Below are 20,575 nucleotides of genomic sequence, written 5' to 3'. Positions count from 1 at the left end.
CTCGACATCTGTTTCACCACAAGTGCCATCTGGATTCTTCCCCCAGACACCAGTTTCTCAGAACTCTGCAGGTGAGAACTAGCATTAAGACAAGTCCTTGGTTCTTGCCACCCACCTGGCATTAATTTACATTAATTTCTTCGGTCTCAGGATTTCTTCACTGTAACTACTCTTTGCCTCACTCTGTTTTAGTTTTCTACATCTTTCATTGCCTCTTTCATCTATTTTTCACCGCCTCTGTTACTTACAATGCACTTAGCTTTTCACTCTTATTAACTAGTGCATGATGTTTTAGAAGTAATCTCTGCCTGGCATATTGTCCTGTTTTCCACCTTTAAGCTCTCAGGTTTTCAAATCTCGTCCAATGCAGTCCCCAATAATCAGTCTTTCCTTCTCATCCCGTACGATAAGTCTCCCATGACCCGCGGGGTTCTGTGTGACTTTCCCGAAATCTACCCCTACCTCTCCAGTCATTTTCCTTCACCCTTCTTCCTTTCCCTTCAACCTTTCTGCCTGAAGAAGGAGCCAATGTCTCCAAAAGCTTTCCAATTACAACATTCTTTTGTGTGTGTGTTCTGCTACCACTTGGTGAGTAGATTTTTTATCTATCCAATTAAATAGTTTTGTCGAAGATTCTAAATTGGTTCATGAGAGTGTTATAAAATAATGTGTGTCCAACAAAGCGGCCATTTATGTGCTGTTACTAGGGGATATAGCAGATGATGGCAGGTGTTCCCTTCGGCCGTCCACTGTGCCCATATATAAATACGACCTGAGAGGCAGTGACGACTCACTTCGCACCCCATTATCAGTCGATATGCGTCAGTCAAATGCCGGCTTATGTGCTGCCTGGAGTGACGTCAGGCTGGTACTAAAAGCCTGTTCAGTAAGAGTATAAAGTGAAGTCAGAAGACTGTACACCATACTGGATCATTTAGATTTCACTTCACTTCACTTCAATTCACTTCACTTCACACCCAGCTACATACGGTCCGCGTCAGTGAAAACGCCTACTTATGCGCTGCCTCGGATTATGTCACACCCATGCTGCTACTAAATGCATTTTTTCGATACAAATAGGAATTGCACTCACGAGGACTGTACACTGTGTCGGATCACATAGATTTCGCGGAAGTAACTGTTTGTGTTCCTCCTGTAATGTTAACAAAACCGCTGGACGTGGTGAAATTATGTTCCTCTTTTGAGGCGAGCAATTAACTTTATTGTAAGACTATTTATTGGGAACTCACCATAGGAAGTTGAGCCTCTGAAATGATCACAGTGCTGTTTATGATAGAGACATCATTATTATTACTATTATCAGGAACATTGCTATGTTGTGCATGTGAAATTTTATCAAATATATCAATCAGACAGAACTCTAAACTTTCATTTATAATCATAGTTTCTGATCCTGCTGAGTAAACAGAGAGTAGAAACATTTCTTTCAGTGAACAAAAGAAGAACATGGACTTACACACTGGAAACTACGGTCAGTACGTTCTCCATTGCTTTCTGGCTGACCACAAAAATAGTTTTGGGGCTGTCGTAAAGAAAAGATGGTGCCAACGTTCCACACAGTGAGTTTAATGAACTGGGAATGCTGCACTAGAGCATGTGATAAGTTTGAAATTTGAGTCAGTCATGAGGAGCTGTAAATCTGTGTTCCAGTCCCAGTTTGGCACAAATTTTCAACTTTCGGCATTGCATTAGAACAATGCATTGTATTTCCCACCCATCCTTTCCCTATCCTTCCCTTCCATCATTACATGTTTACACATTATGTACCAGCCATGTCATCACAAGTGCCGGATATGTTCAACAGAACAGACATCACTCAGATATATACATATCTTAACACCTATGAGAATCAGGATTTGCGAGTTACAGTTTAATGGACAAAAGATGCTGCACAGCAGTGTGTGATAAGTCGGAAATTTGAGTCAGTTCATGCACATGTCTGGATGGCCAAAGCAGTTAAGGCAACTGCTTCATGAGAAGTGGTAAATCTGGGTTCGAGTCCTGGTCTACCAAGAATTTTCAACTTTTGCCATTGCATTACCACAATGCCCTCAGCACCTAGCTGATCTAATGGCCAAAAACAGACCTAACTCCTTTGAAGGTGTCCATATCGATACTGGTATCAGTGACCATGTGGCAGTTGTAACAACAATGAATACGAAAGTTCAACAGCAGGCAAAAAACAGAGTATTAGATTATAGATAGACAGGTGCTACACAAAAGGCATTTAGCTGTGATGAACACAATGCAAAGAAATTCTGGGCATATATGATGGCTGTTAGTGGTACCAAATTTACTGTCTTGTCACTCAAGGATAGCACAGAACTGAAATTGACAGCCGTATAACAAAAGCAAAAATGCACAACTCTGTTTTCAAATGTTCCTTTACAAAGGAAAACCCATGAGTATTGCCCCAATTTAATCCTTGTAGCACTGAAAAGATGATGGAATAGATATTAGTGTCAGTGGTGTTGAGAAACAGCTGAAATCCTTTAAACTGAAGAAAGCTCCAGAGCTTGATGGAATCTCCATCACATTCTATACTCAATTTGTGTCCAAGTCAACTACAATCTACATTAAATCCCTCGGTCAAAAAACCATGCCCAGTAGCTGAAGGCAAGCACAGGTCACAACTGCCCACAAGAAACGTAGCAGAACTGTTCCACAACACTACCGTCCAATATTCTTCACGTCCCTTTGCTGTAGAATCTTAGAACATATTCAAACCTCAATCATAATGAGATGTGTCGAACAGAACAGCCTTCTCCATGCCAACCTGCACTGATTTAAAAAACACTGACCATGTTAAACCCAACATGCACTTTTCCCACAATATCCTGAAAGCCATGGATCAAGGCAGTCAGGTAGATGCAGTATTTCTCAATCTAAGAAAAGCATTTGATTCAGGACCACTCTTACACTTACTATCAAAAGGACGATCATTTGGAGAATCAGGTGAAATTTATGACTGAATTGAGGATTGCTTGGCAGGGAGGATGTAGCATCTTATCTTGGATGGAGAGTCATTGACAGTTCTAGAAATAGCTACAGATGTACCCTGACAAGTGTGTCTGGTCACTTGCTGTTCATGTTGTACCTTAACAACCTATGGACAATATTAATAGTAATCTCAGACTTTTTATAGATGATGTACAGTCCAAACGCAGCTGCACAAATATTCAGTCAGACATTGATAAGATTTCAAAGTGCTGTAAAGATTCGCAACTTGCTTTGAAAGTTCAGAAATTTAAAACTGTGCACTTCACAAAACTAAAAAATATAGTAGCCTATGAATACTATACCAGTATGTCACAGCTGAAATCAGTAAACTCATACAAATACCTAGTGTAACAATAGGGAAATAAAATGGGACGATAACACAAGCTGTCATGGGTAAAGCATGGAGCAGACTACGAGTTATTGATAAAATACTCGTGAAATGCAATCAGTGCTTATAAAGCACTTGTGTGGCCCATCCTAGAATATTGCTCTTGTGTTTGAGTCATGTACCAAATAGGACTAACAGGACATATTTAACATATACAGAAACAGGTAGATGAATGGTCACAAGTCTGTCTGACTTGCCCTGCAGAAGTGTGTCACAGAGATGTTGAAATGACTGAAGACAGACAAAAACTATCCCAAGAAAGTCTAAATACAAAATTTCAACAACCAGCTTTAAAAGATCAGACCAGGAATATACTACAACCACCCACAAATTACTACCATACAGACTGTGAGGACACGATTAATTGCAGCACATGCACAGACATTGAAACAATCATTCCTCCTGCACTCCGTATGTAAATGGAATGGGAAAAAGCCCTAGTAACTGTTATAATGGAACATACCCTCTGCCACGCACTTCACAGTGTCCGCAAATTACAGATGTACATGTACTACTGCTGTTCAATCCCTTCCTGATTCACTTGCAGATGGAGTGAGAGATAACGGCTGTCTACATGCTTCCATACAACACCCGACAATCAAAACATTTCGATGAAGATTTAAAAATAAAAAAAAAATAAAACTGGTGCTCATGATAAGATTCGAGCACTCTCTCTCCTGCATGTGAAGCTGTTATCCTGTCCATTATACCACACAGACAGACTATATAATGCAACTTTTTTTAATGCTACTGATGTCACACATCTCCAATTTTTTTTTCCATCATCAATTACCTGCACCCACCAGGGTGAATGGCTGCAGAGTGTGATACCTGGGATCTTACCCTACATCACCATCTCGTTAGTTTCTAAAAGTCGATCATACTGCTGGGGACCTCTTGTTGGCGGTGCTTTCATGAGGTATGTTGACACAAATGCTGATTTTTTAAAACTTTCTCAATAGCATTTCCTGAACAGAATGTCTTCTTCCCTCTATCGATTCCCAGCTGAGTTCATGGAGCATTTCTATAACCTGTGTGTTCGTCACACCTGCTGGTAACAAACATAGTGCTTTTTGATTCGCGAGGGTAACTTTTTAAGCAATAAAAGTTACTTACAGGAACCATCCCACCCCCACCCCCATTTTCACACTTTACGATATATGTACACAACAGGCATCAAAATACTCACTGAGGACTTAATAAGCATTACCAGAAATATGTGCTTTGTTTAGTCATTGTTGTAACTGGAACTGGTAACTATCAGCAAAGTAGAAATGTTTAACTTACTTTCATTCATTATTTAAACAATTAAAAACACATAATTGTTGCTGTGTTTCATTATTCAAACTAGAAACAGTGCTGGTGTGTCCAAAGAACAAAACAGGCAAATTATGCATTGAAGTGACACAAAGATGTCATTAAGCAGTACATGAGCATTAGACACAATTTGAAAACTTTGTGATCCGTCTGATACCTTTATTAGAGCAAACCTAATTACTCCCACCCGCCACCACGGTGAGTACAGCCAGCCAACAGCATGAGTGCAAGCACAATTTATTCCAACTTTTACAGATTTGGGTCTGCTGAATAGAGTGCCCTGGTGCTGACAATCTCAACTGCGTAACGTTTGTAAACACTACTTGTAAGTCAACACTATGTCAGCATCATTTTATGTTTGTGACAGTTGCTCCTCCATGTACATTGTTTTGTAGAGCTTAATTCACAGGAAAATCAGAAATATGTTAATGTAAAAACGGGTGCTTATTTAACATTGTGAACACAGGAAACTTGATAGGGGTGTTTAAAATATGTTGAAAACAGTGGGAAAATGATAATTATGGGAACATAAAAAGGAGACTAAACTGTATTTCAATAAATTACACAGTTCTACTGCTTCATAAAGGAGGCTAAGATCCTTTATATACTTTCAGTGCCTAATCAGACTGCTGAAGGTATCAACCCGTCATTATCAGCAGTCTGACATGTTCACACCTTCTGAATTTCTTTGATAGGACAGAAATATTTGAAACAATTATAGAGGATCAAATGAAACTCATTTCATATTTTAATCAGACATTCTCACCATTTAACAAGTGCCTTTATCTTTTATCTGTTGGCTGCTTTTAAATGCAATGATTTTTTATGTCTTCCTTCACCAATTACATTCCATTTGCCCACACTACAATGTACGACCTTGGTCGAGTAAAAAATCTGGTTGTTTTATTCCTTTCTGTAGCTCTCACTACTTCATTTTTGGGTTTGGAATGTGCCATTTTTAACAGTCTTCCAAATTTAAATGCTGTGCCGTAGAAGAACATACACGTGAAGGCAGTAGATACAACAGCAGAAAACAGGTCAGACAATATTTCAAGCAACAGAGACAGTGGATAAAACAATGAATGTGTTTCATTCCGTGTTTTAATAAAATGCAATCAAAAGAAGATACAAAGTATAAGCAAAGGAATACCCACTTAATGTTGGGGTTGGAACTTATTCCCACAAAGAAAAGACAAGAGTAATACACAGAAATTAGTTGACAGTATAAAACCAGGTTGATTACAGACAAATGAGAAAACACTAAGAACTTACCTTTTGTTACCAGTATTTCCTAAAACAGTCCCAAATGGAGTCATTTCACCAAGGCGAATCTTTTTCTCCATTTCTGTCTCTTTTCTCCCACCATCATTTCCCAATAAATCTGCGAGACCTTTGCAGTGTCTGTTATCACCATCATCATCCTCGCCTGACAAAACATTCTAAGTGAAAGAAAAGAAGGCAACTGTTAAGCATTATCACGTATGTGTATCAAAAACTTTTTCATAATAAACAATACATGAATGGTATTTTTAGTTACTGAATCACACTACTTCCATGCAAGAACAAAGAGTATGAACTAGTAAACAAAGAAAAATGAAATGCATAAACTATCTTCTTTTTCTCTACCTTGTTCTTGGTTTACTGCACAAAAGTTAGAAAGTTACAATCTAGGCTATTCAAAATACAATTTTCCACTGTTTTCTGTGCCGTTCATAACTTCCCACCATTTTGTTTTGCAAAATAATACGTTATGTCTGTAGACAGGGAAACATATAAGAAATAAGAGTGAGATCATTGACTGTAATCACTTGAGCAAGAATTACAAAATGTTACTCATTACCATTACAATGAAGATTTTAAACAATCTACACTACAACTCTTGACTGGCTTTTGTTGAACTTTCAACCAATGTTACTGGTGGATATCAATCAATAATGTGATGAAGAAAGCATGAAGAGGACGAAATTCAGTAGAAATGGTAAGGAACTGGGAAGTAACAGTGGCCTGCTAAAGGAGTGTGTAAACCAATCAAGAAATGAAACAGAGACACACAGAAAAAAATCAAAATGAAAAAAAGATAATGACTAATACGGGGAAACAAATATGTTGAATACAAAGGAAACAGACAGAAACGAAGACCTACATGAAAATAAAATATCAAAACAATTGGTGGTACATACACTACCATTAACAATGGAGTCTCTCCTTAGTAAATAAAAATAACTGACAGTAGTGAAGTTTGTATTTTATTTAATAAACATTGATGTCATGAAATATATGGATAAGTTTCTGTTCAGGCTCAAAACCATCTGTTCAAATGTTGCAGGGAAGAAAATATATGTGATTTTTAGTACAATTCAAATTTTCCTTTAAAAACTAAACTCACTTCCAACTTGTCTTCAGTTGTCTCTGGCAAAGAAAGCTGTAGTCTCTTCTTCTCCAAACCTGTGTGCTTTACATGAAGAACTTTCAGCTGCTTTTGTTTCAGTTCTGTGTCCTTCCTAATAAGGATACTCCGTTGGAGTCCTTCGGCTCCTGCAGCAAGTAATGCTCTAGCCAATGTTTCATTCTTTTTTATGGTTTGTTCATGGGACCTAAAACATGTTATAAAAATGAATACACAGTTTTCAAATACTAACAAAGAGATAGAGACAGTTTTCCACAGACTATATTATCAGTGCACACATGTACTAGATTCTTATACCTTATTGACACTATTGTCATTAGAGTAAAGGATGCAAGTTTATAGTTTAACATTTTGTTGATGATGAGGTCTTCAAATGTGGAGCTAAGGCTTGGAATGGACAAGAATGGGAAAAAATGGGCATGAATTTTCAGCAACAGCTTTCACATGTGATTGGTTTATGAACCAGTACCTATGAACCTGGATAGATAGGCAGGGATTTGAACCTGTGAAACCTGGATGTTAGTCCATTGCCTGTATATTGTACTTCCTCACTCAGGGTGCTCACCAGAGGCAGAACACTTCGTGAGACTGTCCAGGATGAGATAAGGAATCAACTGTGGTATTTTGTAATAACGATCCCAATATTCTCCATTCCAGTTCAGAAATGCCCACAGGCATTCTGTTAACAATTACAAAACAAACTGAGTGGAAGACATAATTATGACTTTAATTAATGGAGCTGGGCATGTAGGCAGGTGATTAGATGGCACATAAACTACAGAAGTTCTTTGCTGGATTCCCCTATTTCACAAGTCCAGGAAGTCACAGGCTAGCTTGTCACTGAACTTTTGAAGTCTCTGGTTCAGTCCTTCCACTCAACAACTGAAAGGCCACAATCAGTTCTGGGGAAAATGCTGCAAATTGTGAGCTTCGTTGAAATTCCTTGCGCAAGGCTGGTTTTCTCAACCTTGTGCGCCTGTCGCTGGAATTTCAGTTCACGGGGAAAACATAAAAACTTTGAGGTTTGTAGTAGACTTTGTAATACTATCATAGATGTCAAAGAAACAGGAGGATCAACTGAACAGAATTGACAGTGTCTTCAAAACGTATTGTTAACATGAATATCAACAAAAGTAAAAGAAGAGTAACAGAACATAGTCGAACAAATACTAACAAAGAGATAGAGGGGCTGGCCAGTACTTACCTCAGCTCAGTACAGCCGATAGATACACATAAAATAGAACCGAAAATTTATGTTCCTAGCTTTCAGAACAAATGTTCCTTCATCGGGGAGGAGAGAGGGGAAAGAAAGGGAAGAAGGAAAAGGAGATTCAGTTACTGGGCTTCCCTCTGACAACCATGCCTCCATCCTTGCTACCCCCCCCCCCCCCATTTTCCTTTCCCTGTTGCTTCATAACCTGGGTTGTGAGTTACTGAATCTACTTTCCCTTCTTCCCTTTCTTTCCCCTCTCTTCTCCCTGATGAAGGAACATTTGTTCCGAAAGCTAGGAACGTAAATTTTCGGTTCTGTTTTATGTGTATCTATCGGCTGTACTGAGCTGAGGTAAGTACTGGCCAGCCCCTCTATCTCTTTGTTAGTATCTGTTTCACATCTTTATATGAGATTTTCCAGTAATCATTTAGAATATAGTCGAATTAAATTAGGCACTGCTGAGGGAATTAGGTTAAGAAATGAGACACTGAAACTGGTAGACGAGTTATGTTATTTGGACAGGAAGGTAACTGATAATGGCCAAAGTAGAAACTTCAGGCTGGAATATCAACAATATTAAGTAAAGGATAGACTGCTACTCAGTGTAAAAGATGACTCGTTGAGTTGCATATATGCACAACAATAAGACTGTTACACATTGCAGCTTTTGGCCAAAACCTAAGGAACACACATACACACAAGAGAGCACCCCTTATACACACAACCGCTACTAGTGGCAGCTCTGAATGGAATATCATATATTCTTTGTGATGTCACTTTGTTTTACTGATTCTGTAGCAAAAGCTACTACTGTTCAATTCTTATTTTGACATTGCCTTTCCAATGATTTGAGCCTTTTTCACTTCTGAAGATGACAGTTTAAATTCAAAACCGTTAAACTGAACCAGATAAAGATTCTCCTGTACAGCTGACAAGTAACTTTTTATCTTTGCTGAAATATTTTACAGCTGCCGAATTACAGCTATGAACAAAATCATGTGCACTGTTTAATCTTCATGTTTTACTGTCCCTGTTAATACATACTGATAAAATGAATACTGCACTAGACTAATCTGGGAGCATTGTCAGACAGACATGTAAAATTCCAATTTTAAAAGTCATTTTGTTTTTTAATGGGAACAAAAATGACACATTCCATTGTGTTGCGCGTTGTTTGAAAGACCTAAGCACTCATTATGTTGTTGAGATCCCATGAAGAAGGAGAATCTTTTAGGGTGTGGAATGAGTCAAAGATACACATTAATAATAAAAAAAATCATAGTAACTTAATCTGTATACTACATTAACAATAATTTATCACTAGACCAGTACTGTTTATCTTTATTCAATCTTATGGCAGCTAAATTTAATTGTGCAGATAAAAAAAAAGCTGCTACTTCATCAACTATTGCCCCTCAGTTATACTATATAGTTTTTGTATCTGTTATTACCTACTTATAGAATTCTATTTACGGTATACAACTACTTACAATATAGCTTTATAATGAGCAGTGCTACTTGCCATGTAGCTACCAGAACTTTTTATTATCTCAAGGTAGATATTCAAGTAATTTGCATAAAGGTTTGCTAATAAGATACGTTTTTTTTTTAAATTTTCTTTGGAGTTCTTTGGGACTCACAATTTTACACTTTATGCTCAACAGGATTCCGATGAATATCCTACCATTAAAGAGTTAATTCTAGTCTGAAACCTAGATAGGCAATCTCTACATGAAAATTATTTTTGTGTCTTGTATTGTGGCTGTGTAAATCACAATATAGCAGAAACCGATTTTTAATATCACCAATAAAAATCATTAAGGAGTAAATATTACAACTTATCTACATTGCAGAATATTCTTATTGCTTTTTTCCGCTGAATAAATAATTTATTTACTTTATCTGCACTGCCCATCCCCGTAAAATAAATGTGATGGAAAATTTGAAAAGTAACCTAGCACTCATTGTCTTTTAGGTCACACAATGAGAGACGCTCCTAAGAGTATAACATACTAAACTGGGCACGCTGATTAGTTTATCCAATGTTGACTCTATTTTCACAAGTTACCTGGCTGAACCACAAGAAATTTTACATAGTGTGTTTCATTCAGTGCTTGACCTTAACAGCTAATGCAGCTGGCCAGCATTCTCAAAAATTTTAGAAAAAGTAATGTACAGACAGCTTCTCAACCATATGACCACAAATAACAAATTATCAAGAACACAATTTGGATTTCTGAAGGGTTCTGATGTCGAGAAGGCTATTTACACCTACAGTGAAAATGTACTTAATTCATTAAATAACAAATTACAAGCAGCAGGTATTTTCTGTGATTTGTCAAAGGCATTTGATTGTATGAACCACAACATCCTTTTAAATAAATTAGAATTCTGTGGTGTCACGGGCAGCGCTGCAAAATGGTTCAAGTCATTCCTCGCTAACAGGAAACAAAGAGTGTCAGTGGAAGGGACTAGTGAATTAAGTCATCAGTCATCATCAGAATGGGAAGAAATTACATGTGATGTCCAACAAGGATCCAACTTAGGGCCATTGCTTTTTCTTGTGTACATTAATGATCTCTCATCAGTTACACTGCCAGAAGCAGAGTTCATTTTCTTTGCAGTTGACACAAGTTTTGCAATAAATAGTATGTCGAGTGTAGTTCTAGAAAGATCTGCTAATGATATTTTCATGGATATTAATAAATGGTTTAAAGCCAACTCACTGACATTAAACTTCGAAAAGACTCGCTATATATAAATTCCTGGGATTACAACTTGATAATAAATTCAGTTGGGAGGAGCACACCACAGAACTGCAGAAACGCCTTAACAAATCTGTATTTGCATTTTGAGTGTTAGCAGTCATAGGCGACATAAAAATGAAAAAGCTTGCATACTTTGCCTACTTCCATTCCATAATGTCATATGGTATAATATTTTGGGGTAACTCTTCAAGTAAAACAAAAGTTTTCAGAGTCCAAAAGCGTGTAATACGTATTATTTGTGGAGTAAATCCACGGATGTCCTGTAGAAACCTCTTCAAAGAACTGGGTATACTAACTACTCCTTAATGAAATTTGTCCTAAATAATATATCTCTTCTTCCAACAAACAGCTCAGTTCATACTTACAATACCAGGAACAAAATTGATCTGCACAAGGGCTTAAAAGCCCTTACTTTAGTTCAAACAGGAGTCCACTACTCAGGAACACTCATCTTCAATAATTTACCAACAAACATAAAAAATTTAGTTACAAATAAAGACAAGTTTAAAAGAAGCCTGAAAGACTTACTAGTGGCCAACTTCTACTCCACTGACGAATTTTTTAATAGAAACAAATGATGTATTGTATATATTCATAATATTAGTATTGTTATTTCAGCTTAAAAAAATAATAAAAAGAAATAAAAAAAAATTGACATGTTCCACATCCACGAGGATCTCCTCAGCACGGATCTATGGAACAAAAACTAATGTAATCTCAGGTAACGTATATAGACTATGTCATGTTCACTGTGTCCATTCGCTTTTTTCACAGTCAAAGAATTCTTGAACCGTGTATAGTGGGCAGTTTTAGGCCTTCAGCAATTTGTTTCCTGAAGTTGTCCAGCAGCAGGGTCTGCAATTCAATAGGTACTTTGTTGAACATCCTCACAGCGATTACCGGAAACCTTTCTCTTGTTTTGGACAGTCGGCAGGTTGGTAGATTTATGTCTTCTTTGCCGCGTGTATTATGTTTATGGATGTTTTGCGTCTTGCTGTAGGTGTCTAGGTTTTCTCTTATGTGGATGAGGCATAATAATACACTCCTGGAAATGGAAAAAAGAACACATTGACACCGGTGTGTCAGACCCACCATACTTGCTCCGGACACTGCGAGAGGGCTGTACAAGCAATGATCACATGCATGGCACAGCGGACACACCAGGAACCGCGGTGTTGGCCGTCGAATGGCGCTAGCTGCGCAGCATTTGTGCACCGCCGCCGTCAGTGTCAGCCAGTTTGCCGTGGCATACGGAGCTCCATCGCAGTCTTTAACACTGGTAGCATGCCGCGACAGCGTGGACGTGAACCGTATGTGCAGTTGACGGACTTTGAGCGAGGGCGTATAGTGGGCATGCGGGAGGCCGGGTGGACGTACCGCCGAATTGCTCAACACGTGGGGCGTGAGGTCTCCACAGTACATCGATGTTGTCGCCAGTGGTCGGCGGAAGGTGCACGTACCCGTCGACCTGGGACCGGACCGCAGCGACGCACGGATGCATGCCAAGACTGTAGATTCCTACGCAGTGCCATAGGGGACCGCACCGCCACTTCCCAGCAAATTAGGGACACTGTTGCTCCTGGGGTATCGGTGAGGACCATTCGCAACCGCCTCCATGAAGCTGGGCTACGGTCCCGCACACCGTTAGGCCGTCTTCCGCTCACGCCCCAACATCGTGCAGCCCGCCTCCAGTGGTGTCGCGACAGGCGTGAATGGAGGGACGAATGGAGACGTGTCGTCTTCAGCGATGAGAGTCGCTTCTGCCTTGGTGCCAATGATGGTCGTATGCGTGTTTGGCGCCGTGCAGGTGAGCGCCACAATCAGGACTGCATACGACCGAGGCACACAGGGCCAACACCCGGCATCATGGTGTGGGGAGCGATCTCCTACACTGGCCGTACACCACTGGTGATCGTCGAGGGGACACTGAATAGTGCACGGTACATCCAAACCGTCATCGAACCCATCGTTCTACCATTCCTAGACCGGCAAGGGAACTTGCTGTTCCAACAGGACAATGCACATCCGCATGTATCCCGTGCCACCCAACGTGCTCTAGAAGGTGTAAGTCAACTACCCTGGCCAGCAAGATCTCCAGATCTGTCCCCCATTGAGCATGTTTGGGACTGGATGAAGCGTCGTCTCACGCGGTCTGCACGCCCAGCACGAACGTTGGTCCAACTGAGGCGCCAGGTGGAAATGGCATGGCAAGCCGTTCCACAGGACTACATCCAGCATCTCTACGATTGTCTCCATGGGAGAATAGCAGCCTGCATTGCTGCGAAAGGTGGATATACACTGTACTAGTGCCGACATTGTGCATGCTCTGTTGCCTGTGTCTATGTGCCTGTGGTTCTGTCAGTGTGATCATGTGATGTATCTGACCCCAGGAATGTGTCCCATAAAGTTTCCCCTTCCTGGGACAATGAATTCACGGTGTTCTTATTTCAATTTCCAGGAGTGTACATAGTGGCTATAAACAGTCATTATTCCCAATGTTCTGAATAACGGTCTGCAGTGCTCCTGGCTGCTGCACGATGTAATAATCCTTATCGCCTTCTTTTGCAGTAACAGCACATCCTTCCAGACTGCCGAATGACCCCATAGCTGTAATCCATACTAAATGTGGCTATGGAACAAGGCATAGTAGACAGTTATCAGAAACTGGTCTGTAATCACTTTTTTAATCTTCGTAGGAGGTATATCACATGAGAGAGTTTCTTGCATATGTGCACAGTGTGTCCATTCCATGAGAGTTTGTGGTCTATTGTGAAGGCTAACAGTTTCACAGATTCTATATGGTTAGAGTATGTGTTTTTTCTAAGGCTGCATACCATACACTGGGTTTTTTCTTCATTTACTTTCATCTTGTTGGGAATGAACCATTTTCTAGCATTCTCGAACTGTGCATCAGACTTCATGACTGCTTGGGCAGAATTTTCTCCTTTAGCAGTAAGAGTGGTGTCATCCGCAAATTGTAGTGTCTCGCCAACTTCACTTAGATCATTTACAAAAATGAGGAAGAGGAGTGGGGCTACGACCAAACCTTGGGGCCTGCCGTGTTCTACCTTCTGTTCCTGGGATGTTGCTACTTGGATTGAAACAATTCGCCTTCTGTTTCCCAAAAGACTGAAGTGTAGCTAGGGCTGTACCTCCCACACCACAGTATTTTAGTTTTTTGAGCAAGATCTTGTGGGGGATGCAGTTGAAAGCTTTGCTTAGGTTGCACAGTGTGAATGCCATAAACTCTCTCCCCTTTGAATGCTTGCATTACTTTTCTTAAAAGTCTTATGGTGCAGTGATACAAGATTTTCCCTTCTGGGACCCGTGTTGTGCATCTTTGAAGAGATTGTTTGTTAGGGTCTGATCTTTCATGATGAATTCAATAACTTTTGCTAGTATAGGAATGATTGATATTGGCCTAAAACTTGACACATTATGTGGGTTTCCTTTTTTGTAAACTGGTACTGTCCTTGCAAGTTTCAAGAAATCTGGGGAAACCCCTGCAGATAGGCAGTTGTTTATAGCTGTTGCTAATGGCTGTGCTATTTCTCCAATGATTTTCTTTAGGACAGTACAGGACATCCCATAGATATCTTGACTCTCTGAAGTTTTGTAAGATTTTACTATTTTCACCATGTCATTTGCATTTTCCGTGTTTCAAATTTACTGTGAGTTTTATTTGGTAAGTAAATAGCAGGATCTGTAACCGAGTCTGGGATTTCAACAACAGTGTTTTCTATAACTTCAATAAAGTAGTCATTGAAGTCATCAGGACTGCAGACATTAGAAGAGGAAGTAGGCTTATTCCTATGTTCGTTTCGAATGGTGGTGCTTTGCACGGATTATAGGCTATAGATTTCACTTTTGCTGGCAAAAGTGAAATCGGTCTGTAATTTGATGGTATCTCTTTCTCCCCTTTCTTGAATAGAGGCTTAACATCTACATATTTTAGCCAGTCAGGAAATGTCCCAGTTATAATTAGATTAGATTAATACTTGTTCCATAGATCTTGAATACGACACTTCGTAATGATGTTGAACATGTCAGGTTAATAAAAGATGTCTGTACAAGATATTACATTACACAAAATATTGCATGACACTAATGTTTAAGTTTTTTTTTTTTTTTCCTTAATTTATATCTAAAATTTCAGCCAATGAGTAGAAGGAGTTGTCATCTAGAAATTCTTTTAATTCATTTTTAAATGTTAGTTGGCTATCTGTCAGGCTTTTGATGCTGTTTGGTAGATGACCAAAGACTTTTGTGGCAGCATAATTTACCCCTTTCTGTGCCAAAGTCAGATTTAACCCTGCATAGTGAAGATCATCCTTTCTCCTGGTGTTATAGCTATGCACACTGCTATTACTTTTGAACTGGGTTGGATTATTAACAACAAATTTCATAAGTGAATATATATACTGTGAGGTTACTGTGAGGATCCCTAGATCCTTAAATAGATGCCTGCAGGATGACCGTGGGTGGGCTCCAGCAATTATTCAGATTACACGTTTTTGAGCAATGAATACTTTTCTACTCAATGATGAATTACCCCAGAATATGATGCCATATGAAAGCAGTGAATGAAAGTAGGCATAGTAAGCTAATTTACTGAGATTCTTATCACCCAAAATTTGCAATGACCCTAATAGCATACATAGCTGAACTCAGACGTTTCAGCAGACCATCAATGTGTTGCTTCCAGTTTAACCTCTCATCAATGGACACACCTAAAAATTTTGAAAATTCTACCTTACTGGAGTTGTGCCATTTACTGTACGGAACTGTATATACTGTATTTTATCAAAATTTAAAGAGAGTCCGTATGCTGGGAACCACTTAGGCCCTAATAATTTTGTGAAAAACATCATTTACAATTACATCACTTAGTTCTTGGTTTTTGGATGTTATTACTATACTTGTATCATCAGCAAAAAGAACTAACTTTGCATCTTCATCAATGTGGAATGGTAAGTCATTAATGTATATCAAGAACAGTAAAGGACCTAAGACCGAACCCTGTGGGACCCCGTACTTGATAGCCCCCCCAGTTTGAGGAATCAGCTGTTGTTTTAACATTACATGAACCACTTATTTCAACTTTCTGCATTCTTCCAGTTAAGTATGAATTAAGCCATTTGTGCACTGCCCCACCCAAGTAATAATGATTTATCTTATCTAAAAGAATTCCATGATTTACACAATCAAAGGCCTTTGAGAGATCACAAAAAATACCAATGGGTGATGTCCGGTTATTCAGAGCATTTAATATTTGATCAGTGAAAACATATATAGCATTTTCTGTTGAAAAGCCTTTCTGAAAACCGAACTGAAATTTTGTTAGTACTTTATTTTTACAAATATGGGAGGCTACTCTTGAATACATTACTTTCTCAAAATTTTTTGACAGAGCTGTCAGAAGAGAGATTGGGCGGTAGTTGTTGACATCCGACGTATCCCCCTTTTTATGCAATGGTTTTACAATGGCATATTTCAGTCTATTGGGGAAAACACCCTGCTCCAAAGAGCTATTGACTGGTTACACAAGTAACTTAGAATTGTACTAAACTCACAAGAACATGCCTTAATTAACTTTGTTGATATTTCATCGTAACCACTACACTGCTTTGTTTTTAAAGATTTTATTATGGAAGTTATTTCTTATGGTGAAGTGAGTGACATATTCATGTACTTGAAGCTATTTGTAAAGGCTCGTTTCAGATATTCAAGGGCATTATTTACTGATCCTGACAATCCCAATCTATCATAAACAGATATAAAGTACTTGTTAAATAGATTTGCCACACTATGCCCATCGGTTACTAATGTGTCATCTACCCTTAATGCTATTTGCTCCAGTTCCTTTCTGGTTCTACCAGTCTCCTCTTTCACTATATCCCATATTGTTTTTATTTTGTTCCCTGACATTGCTATCTTCTTCTCATAGTGCATTTGTTTAGATGTCTGAATTACTTTTTTTAATATTTTACAGTAGTCCTTGTAGTTAGCAAAATCGTCAGCATTGGAGCTATTCTTGGTCGACAGATACATTTTCCTTTTTGTCTTACAGGAAATCTTTATTCCTTGTGTAATCCATGGTTTTATTATAGACTACTGTTTAATTTGAGTAACTTTTAGAGGAAAACAGTTTTCAAACATGGTACTGACATTGTTTATGAATGTGTTGTATTTTTCATTCATGTCATGAGCACTATAAACATCTTTCCAGTTCATATCTTTGAGCAGTTTTCTAAAACACTGTATAAAGTTTAGCTGTTAATCTGTAATTCATTACATTGTAAACCACTTGATTGTAACTTTGATGCAGTCTGTCCAGCCATGACTGGTGAACGACAAAGATCTGGTAATAAATGGTAACAAAAAGATGTCTGTCTAAAAATTTGAAGATAGAGCACTACAACACAGTAGTAAAACCAGAATGCCTTTATGCAAGTGAATGTTTAGTACTGAACTACTAATTAGACAAACTTGAAGCCCTATAAAGAAAAATCATTTGAAAAATACGTGGGCCACCAAAACATACGGAGGTATGGAAATTAAGAAGCAATGAAGAAATTTATCGCACCATTGAAAATGTAAATGAAACACTATGAAAGTGGGAACTGCTATTTTTTGGACAGTTATACAGAATGAACAGAAACAGGTTAACCAAAAAGATTTTTAAATATCTTTGTAACAAGAAGTCAACAATAGCCTGGATTCAAATTTAGAAAAGATCTGGAAAGAAACAACATAAGTGAAAAAAGATGCAACAGAAAGAGAGATTTCAAGAGGAAAGTGTTAAAAATGGAAGGATTCCAAGGCAAGATGGAGAAGAAGACAGGGTCAAAATGGTCCAAGGAGAGAATGTGGATACATAGTGAAAAGATGGAGGAAAAAGAAAAAACAACAAAGAAGGAAGCATCGAAATTGGTGCGTGGCCCTTAGATGGCCCAAACAAAGAAAGAAAGAAAATTGGAAATACGAAATAATACAAGTCGCGTTACCAACTCTGATCAAACTGATCACACATAATGGGAATAAAGTCGTATGTTGGGTTGGGAATGATTAGTAAGAAAATCCAACTTTACTACATTTAACAGCAAATGCTGCTGCTTTGCACTTTTATTATTGTACTTGCATAGGAGGAAATCCTTGTCATAATGGCTAACAGCATATCAAGGACATCTGATACTAAACAATCTCAAAGTGGTTGGACGTGTGGTCCCATATTCTATGAATAAATTACAAATGAGCTTCTACGTTGGATAACTGAGTATGATATCCAATGGTCTATCACATTCTTTATCGATGATCACGTACGTCACTGACTTTACACTTGGCTGATATCTGCTCTGAGAGTGACGTAGTTGTTATTGAAATGTTCTACAACTCAACATATGTTTTATAGCCACTTGATGTTCATGAATGTTAGTGTGGTGGAACAAGACTCTTGTCACTTTCAGGGTATGAGCAACATTTCTCTTGTCCACAACACCAACGCTAAAATACCTGTTACCCAAACCTGTGGATATATTTAAAAGACTGTGAAATTATGTCTCAGTTGTGAAAAATTTTCACCATAGCTTTATTAAGCTTATTCCTGATTTCTATTATTTTGTGTTATTGTCTTTTTTTTTTTTTTCTATTCGTCACACACTCCTAAATCATTTCAACCGCTTTATATTACACGAATAAAACAGTACTGTACCATTTCTCTAATATTATATGTTATACACTTTTCCATATCCTTTAAATCTATGTTCAGCTAACTGTCAACAAGGTACTCAAAACTTTATTCTGTTCCTGAAATAGTACAAATAATTTTTGGCGAAAAGCTGCTCAAGGTATTCAACAGCACCCCAGGGGAGCTCTAAATTAACATATTTTTAAGCAATGAGGACGTTATAGAAATAATATAAATCTCCTCACTATAGGCCTACAGTCAAAGGTGTAGGAAAACTATGCGAATAACTTCCACCAGATGACAATCTTCTCCAACAGCCCATACATTTGGTCACTCCCACCTATGTAGGCGGGGATCTTGATTAAATAAGAGAAATTAGTATCCTCATGAAAAAATTTACATGTTCATTTCTCCCATGTCCTATTTTAGAGTGGAATGGCAGAGAAATAATCTGAAAGTGGTTTAATGAATCCTCTGTCAGACACTAAAGTGTGAACTACAGAGTAACCATGTAGCTGTTGTAATGTAAGATTAACTACAAGGCAAAACGATTGGTTAATATTTACCTGCAGGAGAAGAAATGTCTAGCACTGCCAACACAATCAAAACATTTTGTAAACTAAACGTATTTAGGTACCAACATGTTCTTCCTTTGTATAAGAATGAGGGACTGTACAGAGAATGATGGAAACTGGGAGTGGGTGACAAGTTAATTGGTACAATTGAAAAGATAGAAAATTATTGTGCTAGAACTTACTGAATCTCATCAGACACATTTTTTAGTTCTTTTTCCACTTTTTCCATCGCATGTTTCCGCTTCTGATCTTCTACAGCTCGGTCAACTTGCTGAAGAATTCCTTTTTCAAACGTTTCTTGATCGTAAACTGACAAACCTAAATCCTTCAACTCTGAATCCTGCTGTTCCTCCGGCACAGTTTCTATCACAGCCATATTTACCATAAATTTGTCTAAATTAACGTCCCCTACTGTAGGTATCGGTGCACTATCCATGGGGCTGTCATTTTCCATTGGATTTCTTCCTTGGTTTTCATCTGAACTCATTTCTGGTTCTGCTTCAATCCTCTCAAAAGGATCCATTGTGTGGCGATGCCAATGATCGTTTTCAATGAACAATTTTTAATGACACAAAAATGTACGAACTGTGGAAACCTAAGAGGTGTAACTATAATGAAAATGCATGAGCAGCTTGGAATAATACTGTAAAAACTGCTGCTTACTGCTACTGTTCGGCTGCATGTCATAGAATGGTTAACATAAACTAAAAGTCGAAGTGACAAGTCATTATATAAACTGTGATTGACCACACATCATACATAATGCGCTGCATTAACAATGAACTGCAACAACAATTGCAAACAACTTCTTCTCTGTTCTTAACCTGCCACAACTTTATTTTTCTTAACTATATAGTTGACTACACTGAGCTCCATCTGTATAATCTTTGACACCGGAGTTTCGCAATGTCACGAAATCTTTTAAATTTGTGGATAGGAAAGTTTTTATTCAAATCCTACCAGTAGACATAGTCTTGAGTTTCTGTTATACATGTCATCGCTAGTGCAACACCCATATCCCAATTAAAGTTTGCACCGAGTTGTATATCGTGGTGATAGAGAATTGCAGTTACCCGATATCAGCATCCTTGATTTTGCTGTTCCAACTTGTCAAACTTTTGTGGCCTTCGCATTAATTCTGAAGCTCTGGTAATATGACTGGATCTACATAAAATGCAGTAATTGTAATTTTCGAACTA

General features: G+C 38.3%; 1 protein-coding gene across 2 annotated transcripts in view; it reads right to left on the bottom strand.

Moving 5' to 3' along the window:
• The window catches only part of LOC124594835 (DNA excision repair protein ERCC-6-like), a 110,880-nt gene extending 90,631 nt beyond the window's left edge, over positions 1 to 20,249 (bottom strand). For both annotated transcript variants that reach the window (XM_047133284.1, XM_047133285.1), the window contains exons 1-3: positions 19,559 to 20,249; positions 7,113 to 7,320; positions 5,999 to 6,165 (exon numbers count right to left, since the gene is read on the bottom strand). In XM_047133284.1, the coding sequence (XP_046989240.1) occupies positions 5,999 to 6,165; positions 7,113 to 7,320; positions 19,559 to 19,899 (716 nt within the window). In that variant the 5' untranslated portion in view covers positions 19,900 to 20,249. The remainder of the gene's footprint in view (positions 1 to 5,998; positions 6,166 to 7,112; positions 7,321 to 19,558) is intronic.
• Between the last annotated feature and the right edge of the window lie 326 nt (positions 20,250 to 20,575).

The sequence above is a fragment of the Schistocerca americana genome, chromosome 2, assembly GCF_021461395.2.
Source record: "Schistocerca americana isolate TAMUIC-IGC-003095 chromosome 2, iqSchAmer2.1, whole genome shotgun sequence".
NCBI classification, from domain to species: domain Eukaryota; kingdom Metazoa; phylum Arthropoda; class Insecta; order Orthoptera; family Acrididae; genus Schistocerca; species Schistocerca americana.
The sequence above is the reverse complement of the archived record's forward strand: the minus strand, read 5'-3'. Positions and strand labels throughout refer to the sequence as shown.